The sequence below is a fragment of the Bactrocera tryoni genome, chromosome 2, assembly GCF_016617805.1.
Source record: "Bactrocera tryoni isolate S06 chromosome 2, CSIRO_BtryS06_freeze2, whole genome shotgun sequence".
Taxonomy (NCBI): Eukaryota; Metazoa; Arthropoda; class Insecta; order Diptera; family Tephritidae; genus Bactrocera; species Bactrocera tryoni.
Genome location: NC_052500.1, coordinates 78,771,447 through 78,790,780, shown reverse-complemented (window position 1 = coordinate 78,790,780; position 19,334 = coordinate 78,771,447). Strand labels below are relative to the sequence as shown.

The window sequence follows — 19,334 nt, the reverse complement described above, 5'->3', positions numbered from 1 at the left end:
AACTGTCACTGGAGTATTTTACTTTGTTCTTATTAGAAATACCCAAGCACATGCCTTATATACACATAACTAATTTATATATACATATATTTTCCTCCTTTGTGCAATTTTTAGTCGAATTTTTATTCTATTTCTATGCCACTTTTATTTAATAAATTTTTTATTATTAATTTTCGTTTGCTATCCTACAGGATGATCCGTTCTCGTCGCTGGACAATGAGGTGGCACGTCATATTTTCGAACAAAGCGTGCAGCGTATGTTGCTCAAGGCAAAGCGAACTGTCATATTGGTGACACAACAGTTGCAACTGACGCGGCATGCGGATTATGTAAGTGATAAAAATGAATGAAAAAGTCGCAAGAGTCGCAAATAAAAGAAGTGGCATTTTAAGAGCAATAGAAAAAAATTAAAAAAAGGTAAAAACCAGCTGTGTCTGAAACGGGTTTTTGATTGGTTTTAATTTAAAGCAATTTGTGTAGTTTCACGAATAAATGACAGTTGGATAAAAGCGAATGTCTGAGGATAACTGTTCATGCTTAGAACGAATATTTCTTGTTTGCTACAAGCGTATAGTAGTACTTGTATACGTATATACAATTTTTGGAAGATTTAGAGTAAATGATTTTTCGCTAATTTTGAGCGTTGTGTCTTGTAAAAAAGGGGCCCACCTAGTGCGACAATCTAAAGAAAGGTGATTTTTGCGAATTAAAAAAATATTAAATTATTTGTTTTCAAATGTTAAGGGTATATTTATACAAACGTAAGTAATACACAGAATTTTTTGAAAAAAAAAAAAAAAAAAAAATCGATTACACGCGATCGTCGCTGTACTGCTACCGGCCTTCTCCGTGGATGCAACCTAAAAAAATTCACCGCTAGAAGACTTCTCCGTACAATGATCTATAGTCGAAAAAACTAAAAACTGACGAACTAGCGACATTTTTCAACTATTTTAAATTTCATTGAAAATTTTGGTGTAGTCTGATGTGTCATCGTACGTAGGCTGAAGTATAGTTTTTCCACAAAACAAGCAACCATTTCCTTGGAACTGTTTTAAGTGCAACCAACTTTTGTTGCGTTCTGCTTATTTGGAAACACTCATAAAATCGACTATGGTTTACTTTTAGATACATACGGGTAAATCTAAAGTTCATCACATGCTAATGTCACAGACATGTGTCAAAACACCGCAATTGTTTAATATTTCCTTCGACCAATCTAGATGAGCCTTTTTTGAGCGATTGACAATTTTTGCTTACAGTCAAATGCTCATGCAGTATTGCACGTATGCAGGTCCGTAGACACCGCTTACGCGATTATAGTTGAGTTTGCAATAGTGTGCCGTTCTTTTTTCGCTGTTTGGCGCTAATTCCAAATGTGGTTCGGTCCTTCTCTACTTGGTCAGAACCGGAGTGTCTATCTGAATTCGCCGTTGTCAATGCGCAAAGGCCGACTTATCAAATCAGTCTTTGTTCATCAAGAGAGAACTTTACTTTACTTTACTTTACATCCCTCGGTCTGAAGTAGCACCTGCTGGCAAGAGTAATTCAGAGTTGGATTTCGAAGCTAACGGAGTTTTTAGTGTTAATGATTGGTGCTGATGATTCCAAGGTAGACGAAATTATCTACGACTTCAAAGTTATGACTGTCAACAATGACTTGAGAGCCAAGTCACGAATGCGCCGACTGTTTGTTTGTTGACGGGAGATGTTTCGTCTTGCTCTCGTTCATTACCAGACCCATTTGTTTTGCTCCTTTGTTCAACCTGAAGAACGTAGAACTAACGGCGCGGTTGTTATGGGCCAATGATATTGATATCATCGGCGTACCCTAGCAGTTGTACACTCTTGTAGAAGATTATACCTTCTCTACTCAACTCTGCAGCTCGAATTGTTTTCTCCACGAGTAGATTGATACCAAGTTCAGAAATCTGGGCATAAAGGCAGCTTCTTATCGTGCTGTCAAAAGCAGCTATGAAATCAACGAATAAGTGCTGTGTGTAGATCCTCTTTTCACGGGTCTTTTCGAAGATTTGGCGCGTGGTGAATATCTGGCAAGTTGTTGATTTTTCAGACCTAAAGCCACACAGATAAGGTTCAATCAGTTTGTTGACTGTGGGTCATAATCTTTCACACAATCAGCTCGATAGAACCTCATATGCGATGTTTAGGAGACTTATCCCACGATAGTTGGCGCAGATTGTGGGGTCTTCCTTTTGAGAATTTACTAAAATACGATAAAATCGGTTGCTTTTAATAGTTGTAGCCTTTAATGAGTCAAATTCGCCTTGCTTTCGAGGCTTTCTCAGACATTATTGAAGCATTTGTGAGCAAAGAAAAAGGCTCAAATCAATTGCGTATGCGTGAGGGAATAAATTAGAGTAAGATTGTTGTTGCTGTCACCAGAAATTTCGTTTGGTAAGTGAGCTTGAGGCCAAAAATGGTATAAACTCTAATCCAAATATAGCCAGAGTTATATTAGATTATATTATATTTAGATGTTAACTACCGAAGCAGATCGCTTTTAGAATAAACTATTTCTTTATTTTCTAAGAAAGCTATGTGAGCTTGAACATAAATTTCTTAGAAAATTTCTAATCTCTTCGAATTTTCAACTATGATTGCTCTTATTTTTCCTAGTTGCATAACATTTCCGTTAGAACGATTTTAATTTGTGTTTTCTAACATTTTTCTTCGATTTCTCTTAAATTTCTTTGCATGCTTTTTGCAATCAAATTAAATTAAATGGAATTTCCGACATTTTGTGGTTACTGCTTCTAAATGCTGTCTGTTGGCGATGACATTGCTGCTGTCACCATTGACCAATCAACAATTCACAGCTAATTGTCATGAAGAATGGGCAATTGCTGGCCACAGGCGGTTACAAGGAAATCGAATTGAAATATCCACATATTGTTGCCAAATGGCAAACAATTATTGCAAAAGTGAATGAGCAGACGGATGACGATGAGCGGTGAGTAATAAAATTGAATTTTGGATATGCGTATGTATGTACATATTTATTCATATATGTATGTATATGACTTGAATATAAGAGATAAAATTTAAGTGTTTTGATAACATTTATTGCAAGTCAACAACGACATAAAAGTCAATGACTCCCAAAGTGTAGAAAAATTGTTTCATTTTCCATTTGCATTACATTTAAACATAACTATAAAATAACTGTGCATCAACACGCACATATAGCCACATACATACACATATCTGTATCCAACTTCTGCTCAGCACTTCAAACTGAAAGAAAACACTTTCCGATTTCTAACTTTTGCGCAAAGTGAATTTTTGATGAATTTCTCGTCAGCAGCAACTTCATTACACTTCTTGTTTTCTTTGCATAATTTTCGGCGCAGCAATATGGCCGCCGCTGCTAGGACCGCGTGTGAACGTTGGAAATTATACCAAAATGTTACGAAATTAGGCCTGCAGCGCACCAAGTCCACCAAAGTTATGGCAGCGACAACAAAAACAACGGCCAAAGTGAAAGCAGTAGCAAAACCGAAAACAATTCGTAGCGACTCACGCGAAATTGTTTTGAATATGGAAGAGGGTGTTGTTGGTGATGTTCGTGTTAATGGTGATACAATTGTTGAGTTGCTTGATGGTGAAGTTAGCTTGCAAGTGAACGCTGTCAATGATGTCGGTGTTGTTGCTGGTGATAGCAATGGCAAAGAGCTCGATGAAGTAGACGCTGTGGAGGAGGAAGATGAGGATGAAGAGGATGATCAGGATGAGGAGGATGACGATGACGATGAAGAGGAGGATTTGATGACAGTGGTGAGTTTATAAGTTATTAAGAGTAATTATTTCTTAGCTGAGTACTCTGGTGAACGTGAATGTGAACATACATATACATACATATGTATGTACAAGTAAACACAGTAATACGTATGTTTGTATATAAAGATTCCTATAATTCATATATAACCATATATACAACACATAAAAAAAAAAAATTAAGTTACAAAATTTAAGTTAAGTTAAGTCAAGTCAAGTTAAGTTAAGTTACGTTAGGATGAAATATGTTAAGTGGTTATATTACGTTACGTTACGTAGAGGTAAGTTAAGTTAAGATGAAATAAGTTAAGTTAAGTTACGTTAGGATGACACAAGTTTAGTAAAGTTAAGTTAGGTTAAGTCAAGTTAAGTAAATTAAGTTATTAAGATGAAACAAGTTAAGTTAAGTTAAGTTAAGTTAAGTTAAGTTAAGTTAAGTTCAGTTAAGTTACTCTTACTATAAACCCCATACAATTAAGAAACCATAAACCATCTACTCAAAAAATGCTGTATAATTTATTTACTAAAAAATCCACTTTGTAGCAACCGCTTCCGTCGATAAGTCGTTGTCGCAGCGGTAGTACGTATGTAAATCGTATTGGTGCTCTGCACGACACGCCCACTGGCGCCATTCCCCCTCGCATACCGCTCACGCGTCAACGCTCCAGCCACTATGGGTCACGTCATCTTTTCTACGACGCGCCACTGCCCACCGACGAATGTCAAATGGAGGATGTAATCTTACGCCGCCGACGACGCTCACAGCGTGCACGGCGAAACTCTGCACAAGATCAACAGCGCCCCTATTCGCTCATCTCCACCGGCAGCAGTCGACTGAGCGCGACGAGCACATCGACCACAGCATCAGCCGAGTTACGACGCAGTCTATTCACGAACAGCGTTGGCAGCAGCGCACCCAGCTATATGAGTGGTGTTAGTGGCAACAGTTTGCTGTCGGTGGATACTGGTTTCGCTGGCGGCGTTGAGGAGAGTCCACAGCGTACACGTTCGTGGCAGCCGCAGAGTGCTGGCAGTGATGAGATTGTCACTAAAGCTCATCAAAAAGTGTCACGTAACAAATCATCGCCAGGCTGTTTGGTGCATAGCGCACAACAACAACAACAGCAGCAGAAAGTGAATAAAGAGGGGGCGGCAACAGTTGGTTTGGGCAGCGGTTTCCAGCAGTTTTTGCGTCGCATGTCGATGCGGCGCACGGCAGCGCACATCAAGCCACGACCACTTAGCGGCACAAATTCCATAAGGTGGGGAGTAGTACTAATAACGGTTTATTAATTTTGAGTTAGGTTCAACTTAGCTTCGTTAAAATTTTTTGATAGATGATTATACAAATTTTCTTCCATTATCTATTTTACTCCGTCTTTATGTAGAAGCATTACCGAAGAGAGTACCACCAATCAATCTACACCTGTCTCCAGTTCGGTGCCTTCGATTGAGTTAAGTACCGTGGCCACGCCAGAGGCGGATGAAGATCAGAAGGATGCGACAATATCCGAGGATGATAGTTGGATTGTTCATATCGAAAATGAGGAAGTGGCGGGTGAGTCATAACACAAAAACAGATTTCGGTGGAGAGTCCATATTTAAATAAGTTCTCTGCGTCAACTCGGTGAGAGCCTTTGTTATACTGTAGGATCTTCTAAATTCCCAAGATCTATTCATCCGCTGTCAGAATTATCCATTTACTATTTATTCCCCGCTGACCTTTAAAGACTAAAAATATTGTGGGAGTTTTATGGAGGTGGAGGGAACACATTCAGGCACTTTATCTTCCATCGTCCAGCCATTCTAAGACTGAGGTTGAAACATCTCCACAGGCTTACCAGACATTCTGAAACTGACATTCGACTTCTCAATAAATTTATGCTAACTTCTAAGCACTTTGTCGATTTGTAAAGTTCTTATGATCTATATTATAGGAGCTTTAGGTACCACAAAGGACAGGCCTTCTAAGCTGTTCAAGTGAGAACCCTTTTAGGATCGACTCATGCAGGGTCTGTGATATACTGAATTGTCTTAAAAAATCTATAGATCCGCTGTCAGAATCTTTCATTTACTATTTAGTCCATGCTGACGATCTAAGATATTTCCTGTTCTCAACTCGGGATCAACCTTAGTAGGAACTGTATTGTTCTCTCGTCCTTACCTTTTATGAGGTTTAAAAGTTAATTTTATTTATAAGTTGGGGTTTTATACAACCAGATTGGTTGTTGTTGTGATAGCGGCAGAACTATGCCGAGTTGACAGTCTTTGGCCGGATAAAAAGCCGGGGCCGTCCCGGTTACGTAGACCCGACTGTCGTGGGAACGGAATCGACACATAACTTCACAAATTTTAACAATATTTGTTCTCCGCTGACGTTATAAGATATCTCCTGTTCCTAACTCCGAATCATCCTCAGTTGAAGTCCTCTTTTTTTCTAGCCCTAATATTTTTTATCAAATTTAGGACTTTCTTATACTTCTAAGGCTGAAGGTATAGGGAAGTAACTTTTCATCAGTCAGTCCTTACGCTCTTTTTCTCTATAAGTTCTCTCGCCATTCAAGCCAAATAACCTCACAAATCTGCCGCTTATAAAAATGCCAACACTAAGTCTGTTCCTTATCCCACAGATGCCACTATCGACTACAAAACTTTGACCAACATGACAAATACACCGTTACACAACAATGATAACAAGCCGCCACAACGAAGAAACCCTATAAAACGCAGCCGGAGCGGCATTAAGAGATCATCAGGTCGTGGCACTAACTCTGCTGCTACCTCCAACACGTCGTCTGGCTACGATGCCGAGCGAAAATATGGAAAAATACCGGCACACATCTATTTGTTGTACTTACGTGCATCCGGTTGGCGAATGGTGACGATATTCTTTTTGACGGCGCTGATTTGGCAAGGCATGCGTGTGTACACAGATGTCTGGCTACAGCACTGGACCGACGGTAGCACAGGTAATGGCAACATAAACGTTAACAGCAGAGACAGCGGCGACAATGCTTGGAAACGAGTTGACAGCATGACGATGGCCGTGTCGCCTCAGGCCTTTAATCGATTCGATACAACTGGCATAAACGAAACGGCAGCAACAGGAGTACGAGCAGCGGCAGCATTACTGCAGGCGGCTGTCATCAAAACTGCTTACAACAACAGTAAGGTGTACAACAATGGTGGCAGCGACAATGGTCATGCCGAGGATGTCACGTATTATTTTCACATTTATTCGGCGATTTCGTGCGTTTGCATTGTAATGGCGCTGATATCGACACCAGTTGGTCAATTGGCCGGTTGCAATGCGCGCAGCAATCTACACGACCAATTGCTGTTGGCGATTATGCGCAAACCGTTGCACTTTTTCCAAGTGACCCCTCTTGGCCGACTGATGAATCGCTTTGGCAACGATATGGCCATCATCGATAAGGTGAGTGTGCGCCGAGCTGCGAGAGAAATAAAAATAAATATTTAATTTGCCGACAGAGATAAAAAAGTTGTGAGATGTTGAAATTTAAATCAGAAACGAGGTCAAAGTGTTAGCTTGTCTAAGTAGTATCCACTTTCACTTTTAAATAAATGACAATGCTTACTCTTTCCTTACAGAAAATCGCCGCCACCAGTCAACGTCTTCTACAATTCTCTCTTCTGTGCTTATGCGCTGTGCTCATAAATGTCAGTATTACACCCTGGTTTATATTGCTGACAGCGCCGATTTGTATTGTCTACTATGGCATACAAAAATTCTACCGTTGCTCGGCAAGGTTGGTGTCAAAGCCGAATAAAAAAATGCCCAACATTTACTAACCGAAACCTTTACTTCGCAGAGAGTTACAACGCATTGAAAATTCGACGAGCTCTCCGGTGATCTCGCATTTGTCGGAAACCATTCAAGGTGTTACAACGATAAGAGCATACAATCAGGAGGCCCGATTTACGGAAATACTCTTTAAGCGCTTGGAGGCGAATACGATTGCTTTCACGATATTGAATACAAGTAATCGTTGGTTGGGCATATCACTGGTAATTATGAATTTTAGTTATGGAGGGAATATTTAGTAATGATACTGGTGCTGTCGCTGGTAATGGTACTGTTAATGATAATGGAACTGCTATTTGTAATGATACTGGTAATGGAACTGCTACTGCCAAGGATACCGCTACTGGTAATGATATTGGTATTGGTAATGGTAGTGCTACTTTTAATGGAAGTGGTATTGATAAAAATACTGGTACTGGTAATGGAGGTGGTATTGGTAAAGGTACTGGTACTGGTAATGGAAGTGGTATTGGTAAAGGTACTGATACTGGTAATGAAAGTGGTACTTGTAATGATACTGGTACTGCTATTGTCACGGATAATGGTACTTATAATGGTAATAATACCCTTTATGGTACTGCTAGTGTTACTGATAATGGTACTTGTATTGGTAATGATACTGGTACTGTTATTGATAATGTAGTTGCTATTGCTAATTAGTAATAATATTGGTATTAGTAATGTAGTGGTAATGATACTGGTACTATTTCTATTACTAATAATGGTATTTGTTATGGTAATGAAACCGTTTATGGTACTGCTAATGTTATTGATAATGGTACTTGTATTGGTAATGATACTGGTACTGTTAATGGTAATGGAACTGCTATTTGTAATGATACTTCTACTGCTACTGTTACTGCTATTGGTATTTGTTTTCTAATGGTACTGCTATGAGGCCGAACTATAGCCTTGCAGTCTTTTTCGATAAAAGTAATCGAGTCAGTTTTTCGTTTTACTACTTACCATTTTTGATTAACCAAGCATTCTCTTGCTCATCTTACAGGACTTTCTAGGTGGTTTCATCGTCTTTATCGCCGTTATAACCGCTTTGGTAGCTGCTTCCATTAGTTGTAATCGTTACAAATCAAAATTCAGCAACGGCACCCAAAATATAACTGAATTGCTAACGCCATCGCCTTCGCTTGTCGGTTTGGCCATCAATTACACACTCCTAATGCCGATCTACTTGAATTGGGTAGTGAAATTATTGGCTGATATGGAAATGTATGTGGGTTCAGTGGAACGTATAGCGTACTATGCGGAAATTGATCAAAATGTTGAAACGCCGTTAGATATAACATGTGACGACGACTCAGCCAAAGCAAAAGCGACTGGAAAATCAGTTAATGACACTTCTGTCAACTTTGAAGTGGCGCGTGTGGAGTACTGTAAGCCGAGAAGCTTGTCGGTGCCATTGGTTATGAGTAATTGTAAGTTTCAGAGATTTGTTATTTCATAGAAGCTTTTTTTTAAGAATTTGTTTTACAAAGTTTAATATAATAAAAAAATATATAAATATTTTATTTCTGTTACCAATAATAGTTGGAATAATAATAAATCATAAATCATACATTCATTGATGCATTTAAATTTATGTTCATACGTAACGGCATTTTTGTTGAATATTTTAGCGACTCATAAATCAAAAGCTACTTCAAAAGAGCTTTTTGCTAACATTCCGCTTGTGTAGAGGAAATGTAATGCTTTGCTTTTGAACTCATATATATGTATATAGTAAGCCATTTTTTTTCGAAATATGAGTTTATATACATATGTATTAAGTAATCATTAACTCTTTTATCTGTAGATGAATCCGTACCCATTTCATGGCCACGGCAGGGTGATATCAGTTTTGAGAATGTCAGTTTGCGTTATGAAGGTCAAAGAGACGAAGTGATTAAGAATTTGTCATTGAAAATTCCTTATGGCCAAAAGGTAGGTTTTTTGTATTGATTTTTGTTGTCAAAACATGAGTATGAATGAATGACTATTAATCGATTATTATTTTGTATATGATAGCTTTAACAAAGTCATAAAAAATTTGTATGTAAAAAAATTCCTATAATAATTTATCGATTAATTTTTTATAAAAAATGTCGAAAATATTAAATTATCGATAACATATCTTTAAACAAAATTTTTGGAAATTTAAGCAATGTTAGTGTTGTGTTAAAGTGGTATTGTTAATGAAACAAAAATGTAAAATTATCGGAAATAATCGATTACTATTACATTGGTTTTTACAATTAAAAAATATTGATGCAAGTTTAAAAAGCTTAATTTAATTGTTGTTGTTTTTTCAATATGATATGACATATTTCATGGATAAAAATAACTTAGCAGTAATCGTTTATGAATTGTGATCAAATATTATTGAATGGCAGATATATGTATTCCGATGAAACAGACAAATCTTACATATCGATAAAAAATTAAAGAAATGTATTAGAAACAATACTGTGAAATGATCGGAAATAATCGATTATTGTATAAATGAACTTTTGTATCTAAAAAATATCGATAAATAGTGCGAAATTTAATAAAATTTGAATTTAATTGTTAAAATATTTCATATACAAGTAGGACATACTATCTCAGTGATTCAGTTATGGATTGTGATCAAATATTATTGAACTTCTTAATCGATATCCTCTACTCCTTCCTGTAGATTGGCATTTGCGGACGCACCGGTAGTGGCAAATCTTCATTAGCCATGTCCCTGCTAGGTGTGTTACAAACGACAGCGGGACGCATTTGTATCGATGATGTGGACATAACGAAAATTCACCCAGACGAAGTGCGCATGCGTGTTTCGATGATACCACAGGACGTGCATGTCTTCAATCTGAGCATACGTGAGAATCTCAATCCAACAGCTTATTATGCCATCTCCGAGCTGTGGGATGCGCTAGAGAAGGTGGGATTGACGAGTTTTGTCAATCAGTTGCCCGACAATATTGGTAAGTGGTTAATCTTAGCTTTCCAAAGCGTATCGTACTATTACTGTTACTTTAATTGTAGATACCATTGTTGGTGATGGTGGCGTACAGTTGAGCGCCGGTCAACGCCAGTTACTTTGCTTGGCGCGCATTCTCTTGCGTGGTTCGGTTTGTTTGATACTGGACGAAGCGACCAGCTCTTTGGATTCTGGCGCTGAACAGGCACTGCTCACAGCGGCACATAACTCCTTCCGCGGTCGCACGATTATAACAATTGCGGTGAGGAAGAAACTAATTTTTTCATATACATTTTATAAATATTTAATTTTAATAATATTTTCATCATTTTCTCTTCTAAATTTCAGCACCGTCTCTCCACAATACTGGATTACGATCGCATTATTGTTTTGGAGCAGGGTCGCATTATTGAAGATGGCACACCAGCTGAGCTGCAGCAGCGAAAAGATGGCGCCTTCTACGGCCTATTACACTCGGGGCACACGGTGGCAGGCACTGCCTGCCTATAAGCTTCCTCAGCAGGAAATGAGAGCCTTATATTTGTAGTTTTAAAGTTTTACATTGTAACGGTATTGTATTTATAGTGTAATGCTTGCGTCAATTGTATTACAAACTGAAGTATTTTTCCTAATTTCGTGCATTTTATAAAATTATTCGTAATTTTAAAGCAACCTACAGGTGTCAAATAAGATTTGTCACTTTAAATACGAGTATTATTGTTGTAACTATATTAATTTAACTTGCGGTAATGCTTACTAAATGTAGGTTCTTTACTTAAACTGAGATTGAAAAGAGTAATTGTTTGGCCATATTGTTTTCTAGTCTTTATTTATAAGTTAAAAATTGTACTTTTTTAAACGACAAACATATTTAGTAAGCGAGCCCATGGATTGTACTTATATTTAAGTTCGTTTACTTACATACATATATATACATTTACCTATAGGCACTATTTATACAATCGCTTTGTTTTGGAGTATGGACACGTACTTACTAGACTAATGTCTAAAACCATGCTTTTGTATAAATAAATAAAATAATAAAAAAATGAAGATTTCGTGCCTTCGTGAGATATAAAATAAGAACTTTCGTTAAAGTTACCAGTGAAGATTATATAATTTTATATAAGGTCTGGGTCTAACTTGTTGCCACTTTGGGGGTAATCTCATAGAAGCCATCGTCTATATTAGTAAAAATTAGGGAATAGAAATCCAAAGCCGAATAACTCTTGCCAAAAGGTGCTACTTCGGACTGAGTAGGCAATTGCCGGACTGAGTAGCAAAGCCGTCTCTCGACAAACAAAAATCAAATTCTGTAAGTCACTCATTATTCCCGTGCTACTATATGGTGCAGAGGCATGGACGATGGCAACATCTGATGAGTCGACGTTACGAGTTTTCGAGAGAAAGGTTATTTGGAAGATTTATGGTCCTTTGTTCGAATGGACGAAAATATTGTAGCTTTGAAAGTATTCGTTACAGTACCCGCTGGAGGAAGACCTCCACTCCGTTGGAAATACAAAGTGGAAAAGGACTTGGCTTCTCTTCGAATCTCCAATTAGCGCCAAGCAGCGAAAAAACTCGGCTATAACTGCGTAATCTTGGTCTACTACAATAAAGAAGACGGAAAATCGACCATCACAAGTTTTTCCGAATTGTTCACGAGCAAAATTATAACAGGTTATAATCACTTGGTGCTAGGTCCGCACTATAAGGTGTGTGCATTAAGACCTCCCAATCAAGCTTCCGGTATTTTTAGGGAGTCATAATCGATGTGTGGCGTCTGGCCTCGCCTGGATGGAATACAATTCTTCACGTATTGGTCTCACGAGTCTATTCTTGTTTCTTTTAAAAACGTTGGAGAGACTCGTAGATCTCAACATTAGGCGAAGAACACCAAGTAAAAGACTCAGCATGCCATTCATTAAAAGCAGGTCGGTTGACACAGCGCCAAGGCTATCGGGTCTATGTAACCACAGCGGACACGGATTTTCAACTCGGAAGACTGCTGTCACTACAACAACAATAACACAGCTTTACACGACATAGTGTTACGGATGAAGCGAGTCGTCAACCCAAGTAAAACTGAAACTGTTTTGTGTATCAGGAGGATAAAATTCCTGACGTGCACGTTCCATATTCTCTTCATTTGGATGCTCACATTTTCATCCTGTAGATAAGATGAAATACTTAAGGCGCATCCTCGATATAAAGCTTTCACGGAGCTCAAACATTGAGGAGAGAGCAAAGTAGGTACTGTTGACTTATATTCATGTGGGGAAGCTATAAAAAGAGGTGGGGATTCGCACCAAAGCTGGTATTTTTACTCTATGAAACCGTGGTCAAGCCAATATTGTCCTATGTTGGCGTTCGAAAAGACAACACCTGCTAAAAAGCTTGAACGTGACCAAAGAGTAGTTGTCATAGGCATCTGTGGTGTCCTACCTACTACACCAACAATAGCACGCAATTTTAAACATAGCTTCCGTAAACTATTGTCGGCCGGTGTATTACTGCGAAGTGTGCTCTAAAGCTCAGGGAAGCTGGTCATATAAAGGATGCAAAAAAGAACATGACGAAATTCTATATTCCTTCCACTGAATTCTTGAAAACTTGGATCACTGCATCTTAGAGACCACTCGTAGAAGCTATACGGTATAGTAGTAATACTAGCGCTTAGCTCGCTAATTGTGCGCTCGAAGCTAGTCAAGAAGTGTCTATCTGTCTAGCGACATCGTCTGGCAATGCTCACACTGGAATGGGACCGAGTTGGATCTCTATTGGGATCTTGCAAATACGTACGGTTGTAAGATTCTTTTGGTTCATCTGAATTACTTGCCCTTAGCAAAGTTCATCTTGAGGCAATAATAATTCTTACTGGACATTGCCCAGCATTGACCGCCTGTACAAATTTGTAATAGGCTCGAAGTGCTTTTTCGATTTGTAAGGGTTTGGGATCTATTATAAAAGAGTTTCAGCTAACAAAACGGACCTGCCTTATAAGCTGTCCAAGTAAGATTCCTGTTAGGATCGATTTCTTAACCTAACCTATCGTTGCTGGCTCCTTCTGAGCAATGGCTTACTTCACACGTTCCAATTGTTGATAGTCCCTATCCGAATTTAGAGTATGACCCATACTAAAGGAGTACATAGTAAATTATTATTTGCCAATCTCACTAAAAACACAGCAAAGACTGCCTGACCGGAAATCCAGTCTTGGTCATGTATGTACCTTCAAAATGTTAAATAAGATGTTTTGAGTCATACCTTGGCAACCTTGATCTTCACTTACTTTCTTAAAGAACACGGGCATTCTTCTTCGGCTGAGTACTAACTATTTGTTATATGTTTTTTTGAGGTTAGGGCTTAGTATTTGACGTGCATGCGGTAAGCAAAGGCATAAAAAATAAATAAATAAAGAAAGAAAGTCTTGCAAAAACTTTACAAAACATAAAATCCAAATAAACTAACGTAAAGAATGTAACAATAACAATATTCGGCATATAACGGTGAAACTAGTGTGTGAAGTAGTTGTACCAGCAGCAGCTGCAACGACGGTCAGCACGTGCCACAAGCAGCCGACTACGATGCATTCCATATGGACGGATAAATATAAAGATATGGTACGAGCACATTTGTAAGTATGTATTTATAAACGTAGAAATATAACTGTATACCAGCAGACTTTAAAGGAGGCGCTGTAATAGTGTAAAGGCTACTGCACACATGTACATGTGTGTGAGCGTGTTGGCAGATCGTATACAATATAAAATATGTTTGTGCTTTTTTGTTTGCACCGATACGTGTTTATTGCCACACATGTGAGCGCCCACATACCAACACTTGAGAGTGCAAATCCCTTTAAATTGCTATGTGACACCCCATTTGCCTTGAGTGTATACGATTGCAGTGGTTTAAGTGGTATTTTCGAAAGGAGCACAATAAGAAGCTTCTCTTGCAGGTTAGCTTTGAAGGTGTGAAATGCATGGAGTATATATGTATTTTGAAATTCAGAAGGGAGAGCAAAATCTTGTATTAGTTTAAAATTAAGGATCACAGGGTACTAGAAGAAGAGAAAAAGTTATTCGAGACTATAAAATCAACGGAACAGCTTTATAAGAATTTGAAAGTATAATGGTCTAAATTATGACCCAGTAATAGCAATCGAATATTGAGGTCAGTGCTTTTAAAACAAAAAAATGTATCACATTTCTTGTGTTGGAACCACAGAAAGGTGCTCTGGCTCTATGACACCATAGTCAAGCCCATTATGTTCTATGGAGTTTTTATGCGGTGGAGGGCTCTAGAAGGGACTACACTTGCAAGGAAACTTGAGAGCGGCGCCCATCAGCATGTGTTGTGCACTAAGGTACACTCCAAACATGGCACTTAACGCCATCCTGCACATAATATTGCTCGCAAACTTTGCCGGAAGGTGTATGGTTGCGAAAGTTGTAATCTGATTCAGAGAGTCTGAGTTCCTAAAAGAGCACGGCTCTAAACACTTAAAAATCCTCACCATATACCGCATTATAGAAGTGCTAAACCGTACTCTGGCAACTCCTTTTCTACCCAGATACCAGCGAGGGAGTTGTGGGTGCGAAGAAGTCATTGGAGGAGAGGAGCAGTGAGCTTCTTCATGGATGGTTCAAAGCTTGGGGAAAGGTTGGTGGAGCGGTCTACTGTTAGGAGCTCTCTATCAACTCCAATTTTAGACTTCCTGACTATTGCAGTGTCTTCCAGACCGAGGTTGCAGCCATTAAGGTAGCAGTAGATTTACTGCTTCGAAGTGCAGCCTTCTTCAGAGATGTGACCATCCACTCAGATAGCAAATACTGGACTTGAACTCGTTAACAGTGCATTCAGAGCTGGTCAAAGAGTGCCTAACTTCGCTATCAATAGCATCGAGTGTCTTTGTGATAAGACTGGTATGGGTACTAGGCCACAGCGCAATCGCAAGAAACTGTAAAGCTCATAAGCTAGCAAGAAAAAACACCTTAGATTCGCCATCGGTAGAATGGGAACGGATCGATGCTCCCGTATTCTCTTGTATTCTAATACTGAATAGCTGGACCTCGCTGAAGCTTTATCAATTGGTTTATCATACCCGAAATTCGAACTATTTTCAAATTCAAATTATTTTTCATAAAACTTAGCCCTTTTAACTTTGTTTAAAGCTATAGTTGTCAACGTCAAAGTTGCAAAAAAGAGCTTTAAATGCACATAATGCCATCGTGAGCAAGAAAAAAATGCAAGAAAAAATTAAGTGCAATACGAGTAACTAAAATCCGTAAATCCGTAACTTGGCGATATTTTGCTATTTACAAAAACAAGCTTTAAAACTTTTCTCTCGTTTTTCTGCAAAGATATTGTCTTGCTGCATAAACTTCTGAAACTGAAAGTGAGCTTTATTTAACATAAATTAAATATGCAGTGTTGTTTTCATTCCACCGCTTAAAGTTCATGCGACAAGGTCTTCAATATTACGAAAGCAAAAGAACAAGCTCTTAAACTTAATTTATGTGTTTACATAAAAATTGGGGGTTTACACTCACCATTAGTTAGCTAAAGAGCATGAAAATGTAGATAAATGTCAAAAAAAGGAAAACAAGTAAGGAAGAGAAAAGAAAACGTGAAAATTTCATACTCTCACAATTGGGCAAGTATCAATGCTGGAGTCCATCACCGTATAGGAGTTTAGGCCAAAATTTAGACCTATTTCATTCGTATTCTGCGCTAAGCCAAAATATATGCTCTGGTGCATGATACATTGGCCAACATACTAAAAAATTAATGCAATATGCGTCGGTGTATTATTGTGGTGCAAAAACCCAGTGATGTCGGCCCATAATTCGGGCCTATTTTTACGAATAGCTTCGCGAGTTTGGCCGGTCGGAAAGAATTCGGATTGCACCACACCTCGATAATCGAAGAAAACCTGATGTGATGTGTTTTTTTTCGGCTTCGGCTCACCTTTCTACGATATGCCACCGACTGATCGTCTGCTTCCGGGTCGCACGCATAGATCCAAGAGTCATCGCCAGTAATAATAAGTTTCATGACATCTTGATAGTTGGATGTCGAAAAAATTGAGTGATTTTGAAACCAATCGTGTTTTAACTTTGCTTAGGTCCAAATGATCTTTAAATTGGTTTCACTGATCCTTCCGATATTCCAACGATGACAGTAAGATCTCTGACTGTTATTCGTTGATTCTCAAGCACTGCTTTATTTTGTGGTAAAAGCCAACCGAAAGTTTGAAATTGTTTATATTTGGTGTATGAAAAATAGGGGAAGTACTGACCTGATTTTACCAAGTTTGGACACAGGCATAGTATTAGAAAAATAATCTCCTAATTTCGATAGTAGATCTCACAGATATGTAGATTAATATTTTCAGCAAAAAGTCAGCCATAGGCACTGGGGTTTATATATTCGGGAAGATTTCGACAATTTTTAGTCCTTAGGTCAGAAACTTTATCGTCAAATGATCTTCAGCGAGGTCAACAACAAGGGTCGTTTGCCAGGCTAAAGTTTAACAAACGGCCTTTAACTTATAAAAGACATTGACCTCTAAAAGGGTAGTTGTCCTTGCTAAAAGTAAACAACAAGGTCAATGACCTCGGGAAGGGTGATTATTTTTGATCAAGGTAAAAATCAAAGTCAATTACTTGAGGAAGGGTTGTTGACTGCGATAAAGATAAATAAAAAAGGTCATTGATCTCAAGGGCAGTAGCTAAATACAAAAAAGAGTTACTGGCCCGGGAAAGCTTGTTTACCTTGTTAAAAATGAAAGGTCATTGACCTCAGATAGGTAACTAAAGCGACCCAGCAATGCGTTAATGAGCTCAGGAAATGCTTTTCATTAGAGGTAAACAAAAGTACATTGATTTTAGATTTGACTAAGGATCAAAGTCAATGCCTTCAAGAAAGGGTTTAACCTCACTAAAGGTAAATCAAAAGGTCATGGAATGCAACAAAGCTTACCGGCCTCGGTAAGGATTGTTGAACTGCCTTAAGAATCTCATAAATAGCATAATGAACTGGTACTAAATAAAATAAACAGATCACTATTAACTTTGTTCAATCAAATTTTTTTGAAAAATGTATACGATTGGCAATATATAATAATAAAATCATATTTTTCTAGAAATATAAATAATAATTAGATTTTTTGTTATGTATTTATTTGTATACCATTAATCATTCTATTTACAATATCATAAATAAAATTGCCACTTCAAAGTTTATCTAACGCTTAACCAAATTTTTACTTGCTTTATTAATTTCCCATGTACTCGCTCTTAAATGAATACAGGTCTCACTCACTTTTCATTTACTATTTGTAACACTGCACATTCAAGAAAAATGCTGGTGGCTTGGGCAAAAATGAAAGTCCACCTGACAGCATTGTTTGTTTAACATACAATTTGCCGGCAACAGCATCGTTTGCTAGTTAATCGCGCAGTCGTAATTCGTTCGGTTCGGTGTTTGTGCGCATCGTGAGTGTGAATAGTGTATTGTAAAGTAAATAGTGAAATTTTAATGTTATTTGTGAAAAGTGTGTGCGGAATATTGCAAAAATAAGTGCCGGAGGCTTTTGCCTAGAAGTGGGCAAATACAGGTGAGTGAGTTTCTGCTAATGATCGAACTACCAAAAAGTCCATTGTGTTGATTTGCATTTATGCTGCATTTTGTGCACAACAAATTTGCGAATTGAAGTGTGCTCGGCCACTCGGCTACTCCAATCGACAGCGAGCCGTAATTGGAGTCTCACTTGCGCTCGATTCGTTTGCTTTTGTTGTGAGATGTTTGTTGTGCATTTTCATTGAATATTTATGTGGGAATGCAGCAGCACTTTGCATGTTTGTTCATGCAGATTTGTAACAGTTGTAATTGAAGTGTTTAGGGAAAAGTATTTTGCAAGAATTTTGCTTGCTTTGCTGTGTTGGTATGGAATAGGTACTTGCTCTATTTCTTTGATAACTCTAATTTGGGTGGTGAAAACCAAATAATTATTGTTTTGTGGCATATTTTGAAAATATAAAAGTATGCATAAAATACAAATGAATAGTAAACATTTCTAAATACATACTTATGTATGTACATACATATGTATGCACATACATACATGAGGTGTAGTGAAAATGTAAAATATGTAAATATATGTTATTATATAGACAAATAACAAAAAATATACCAAATTAAAAATGATTTAATAAAGTTAACAATAGATAATAATTTAAATAGTGTTGCCAATAGTTTTAAATATTTAATTACTAAATACTTATATTAAGATAATTGAAATATTACAATTAGAGGGTCAATCTAAACAAGTTAAAGAATGGATATTCTCAAAACATATTAGTAAAGGGTTGCCAATTAACTGGTAATAATGTTGCCAATAATATAAAATATTTAGTAAGTAAAGGCATATACTAAATGTGTTTCAACGTGATTGAAATTTTGCAGATTAAAACCTCATTTATATTATTTAATTTACAAATTGAAGGAATTGAAGATTTTTTGGAGTGTTAAAAGTTGACTATGTAAAATATTTTTGATAAAAATTGCCAAATACTTTGAATTTTTTTATTCCATTTAATAAAATGAATGAAAATTTGCAATGTGCCTTACAAATGTGTACCAAACCAAATATATTTATGTACGCTGTATGAAGGGAATATTTTTGAAGTGTGTTGCCACCTTCTTGTAATATTTGATACAAATAAATCAGTAAAATAAATCTTA

The 19,334-nt window shown here is 37.5% G+C and overlaps 1 protein-coding gene across 1 annotated transcript in view; it reads left to right on the top strand.

Moving 5' to 3' along the window:
* The window catches only part of LOC120768875 (ATP-binding cassette sub-family C member Sur), a 38,586-nt gene extending 26,949 nt beyond the window's left edge, over positions 1-11,637 (top strand). The window contains exons 11-23 of the mRNA XM_040095630.1: positions 192-329; positions 2,841-2,974; positions 3,375-3,798; positions 4,342-5,060; positions 5,187-5,356; positions 6,429-7,234; positions 7,411-7,568; positions 7,632-7,827; positions 8,631-9,057; positions 9,435-9,562; positions 10,296-10,587; positions 10,649-10,845; positions 10,932-11,637. Coding sequence (XP_039951564.1) covers positions 192-329; positions 2,841-2,974; positions 3,375-3,798; positions 4,342-5,060; positions 5,187-5,356; positions 6,429-7,234; positions 7,411-7,568; positions 7,632-7,827; positions 8,631-9,057; positions 9,435-9,562; positions 10,296-10,587; positions 10,649-10,845; positions 10,932-11,093 — 3,951 coding nt within the window. The 3' untranslated portion in view covers positions 11,094-11,637. The remainder of the gene's footprint in view (positions 1-191; positions 330-2,840; positions 2,975-3,374; positions 3,799-4,341; positions 5,061-5,186; positions 5,357-6,428; positions 7,235-7,410; positions 7,569-7,631; positions 7,828-8,630; positions 9,058-9,434; positions 9,563-10,295; positions 10,588-10,648; positions 10,846-10,931) is intronic.
* Positions 11,638-19,334: the final 7,697 nt, after the last annotated feature.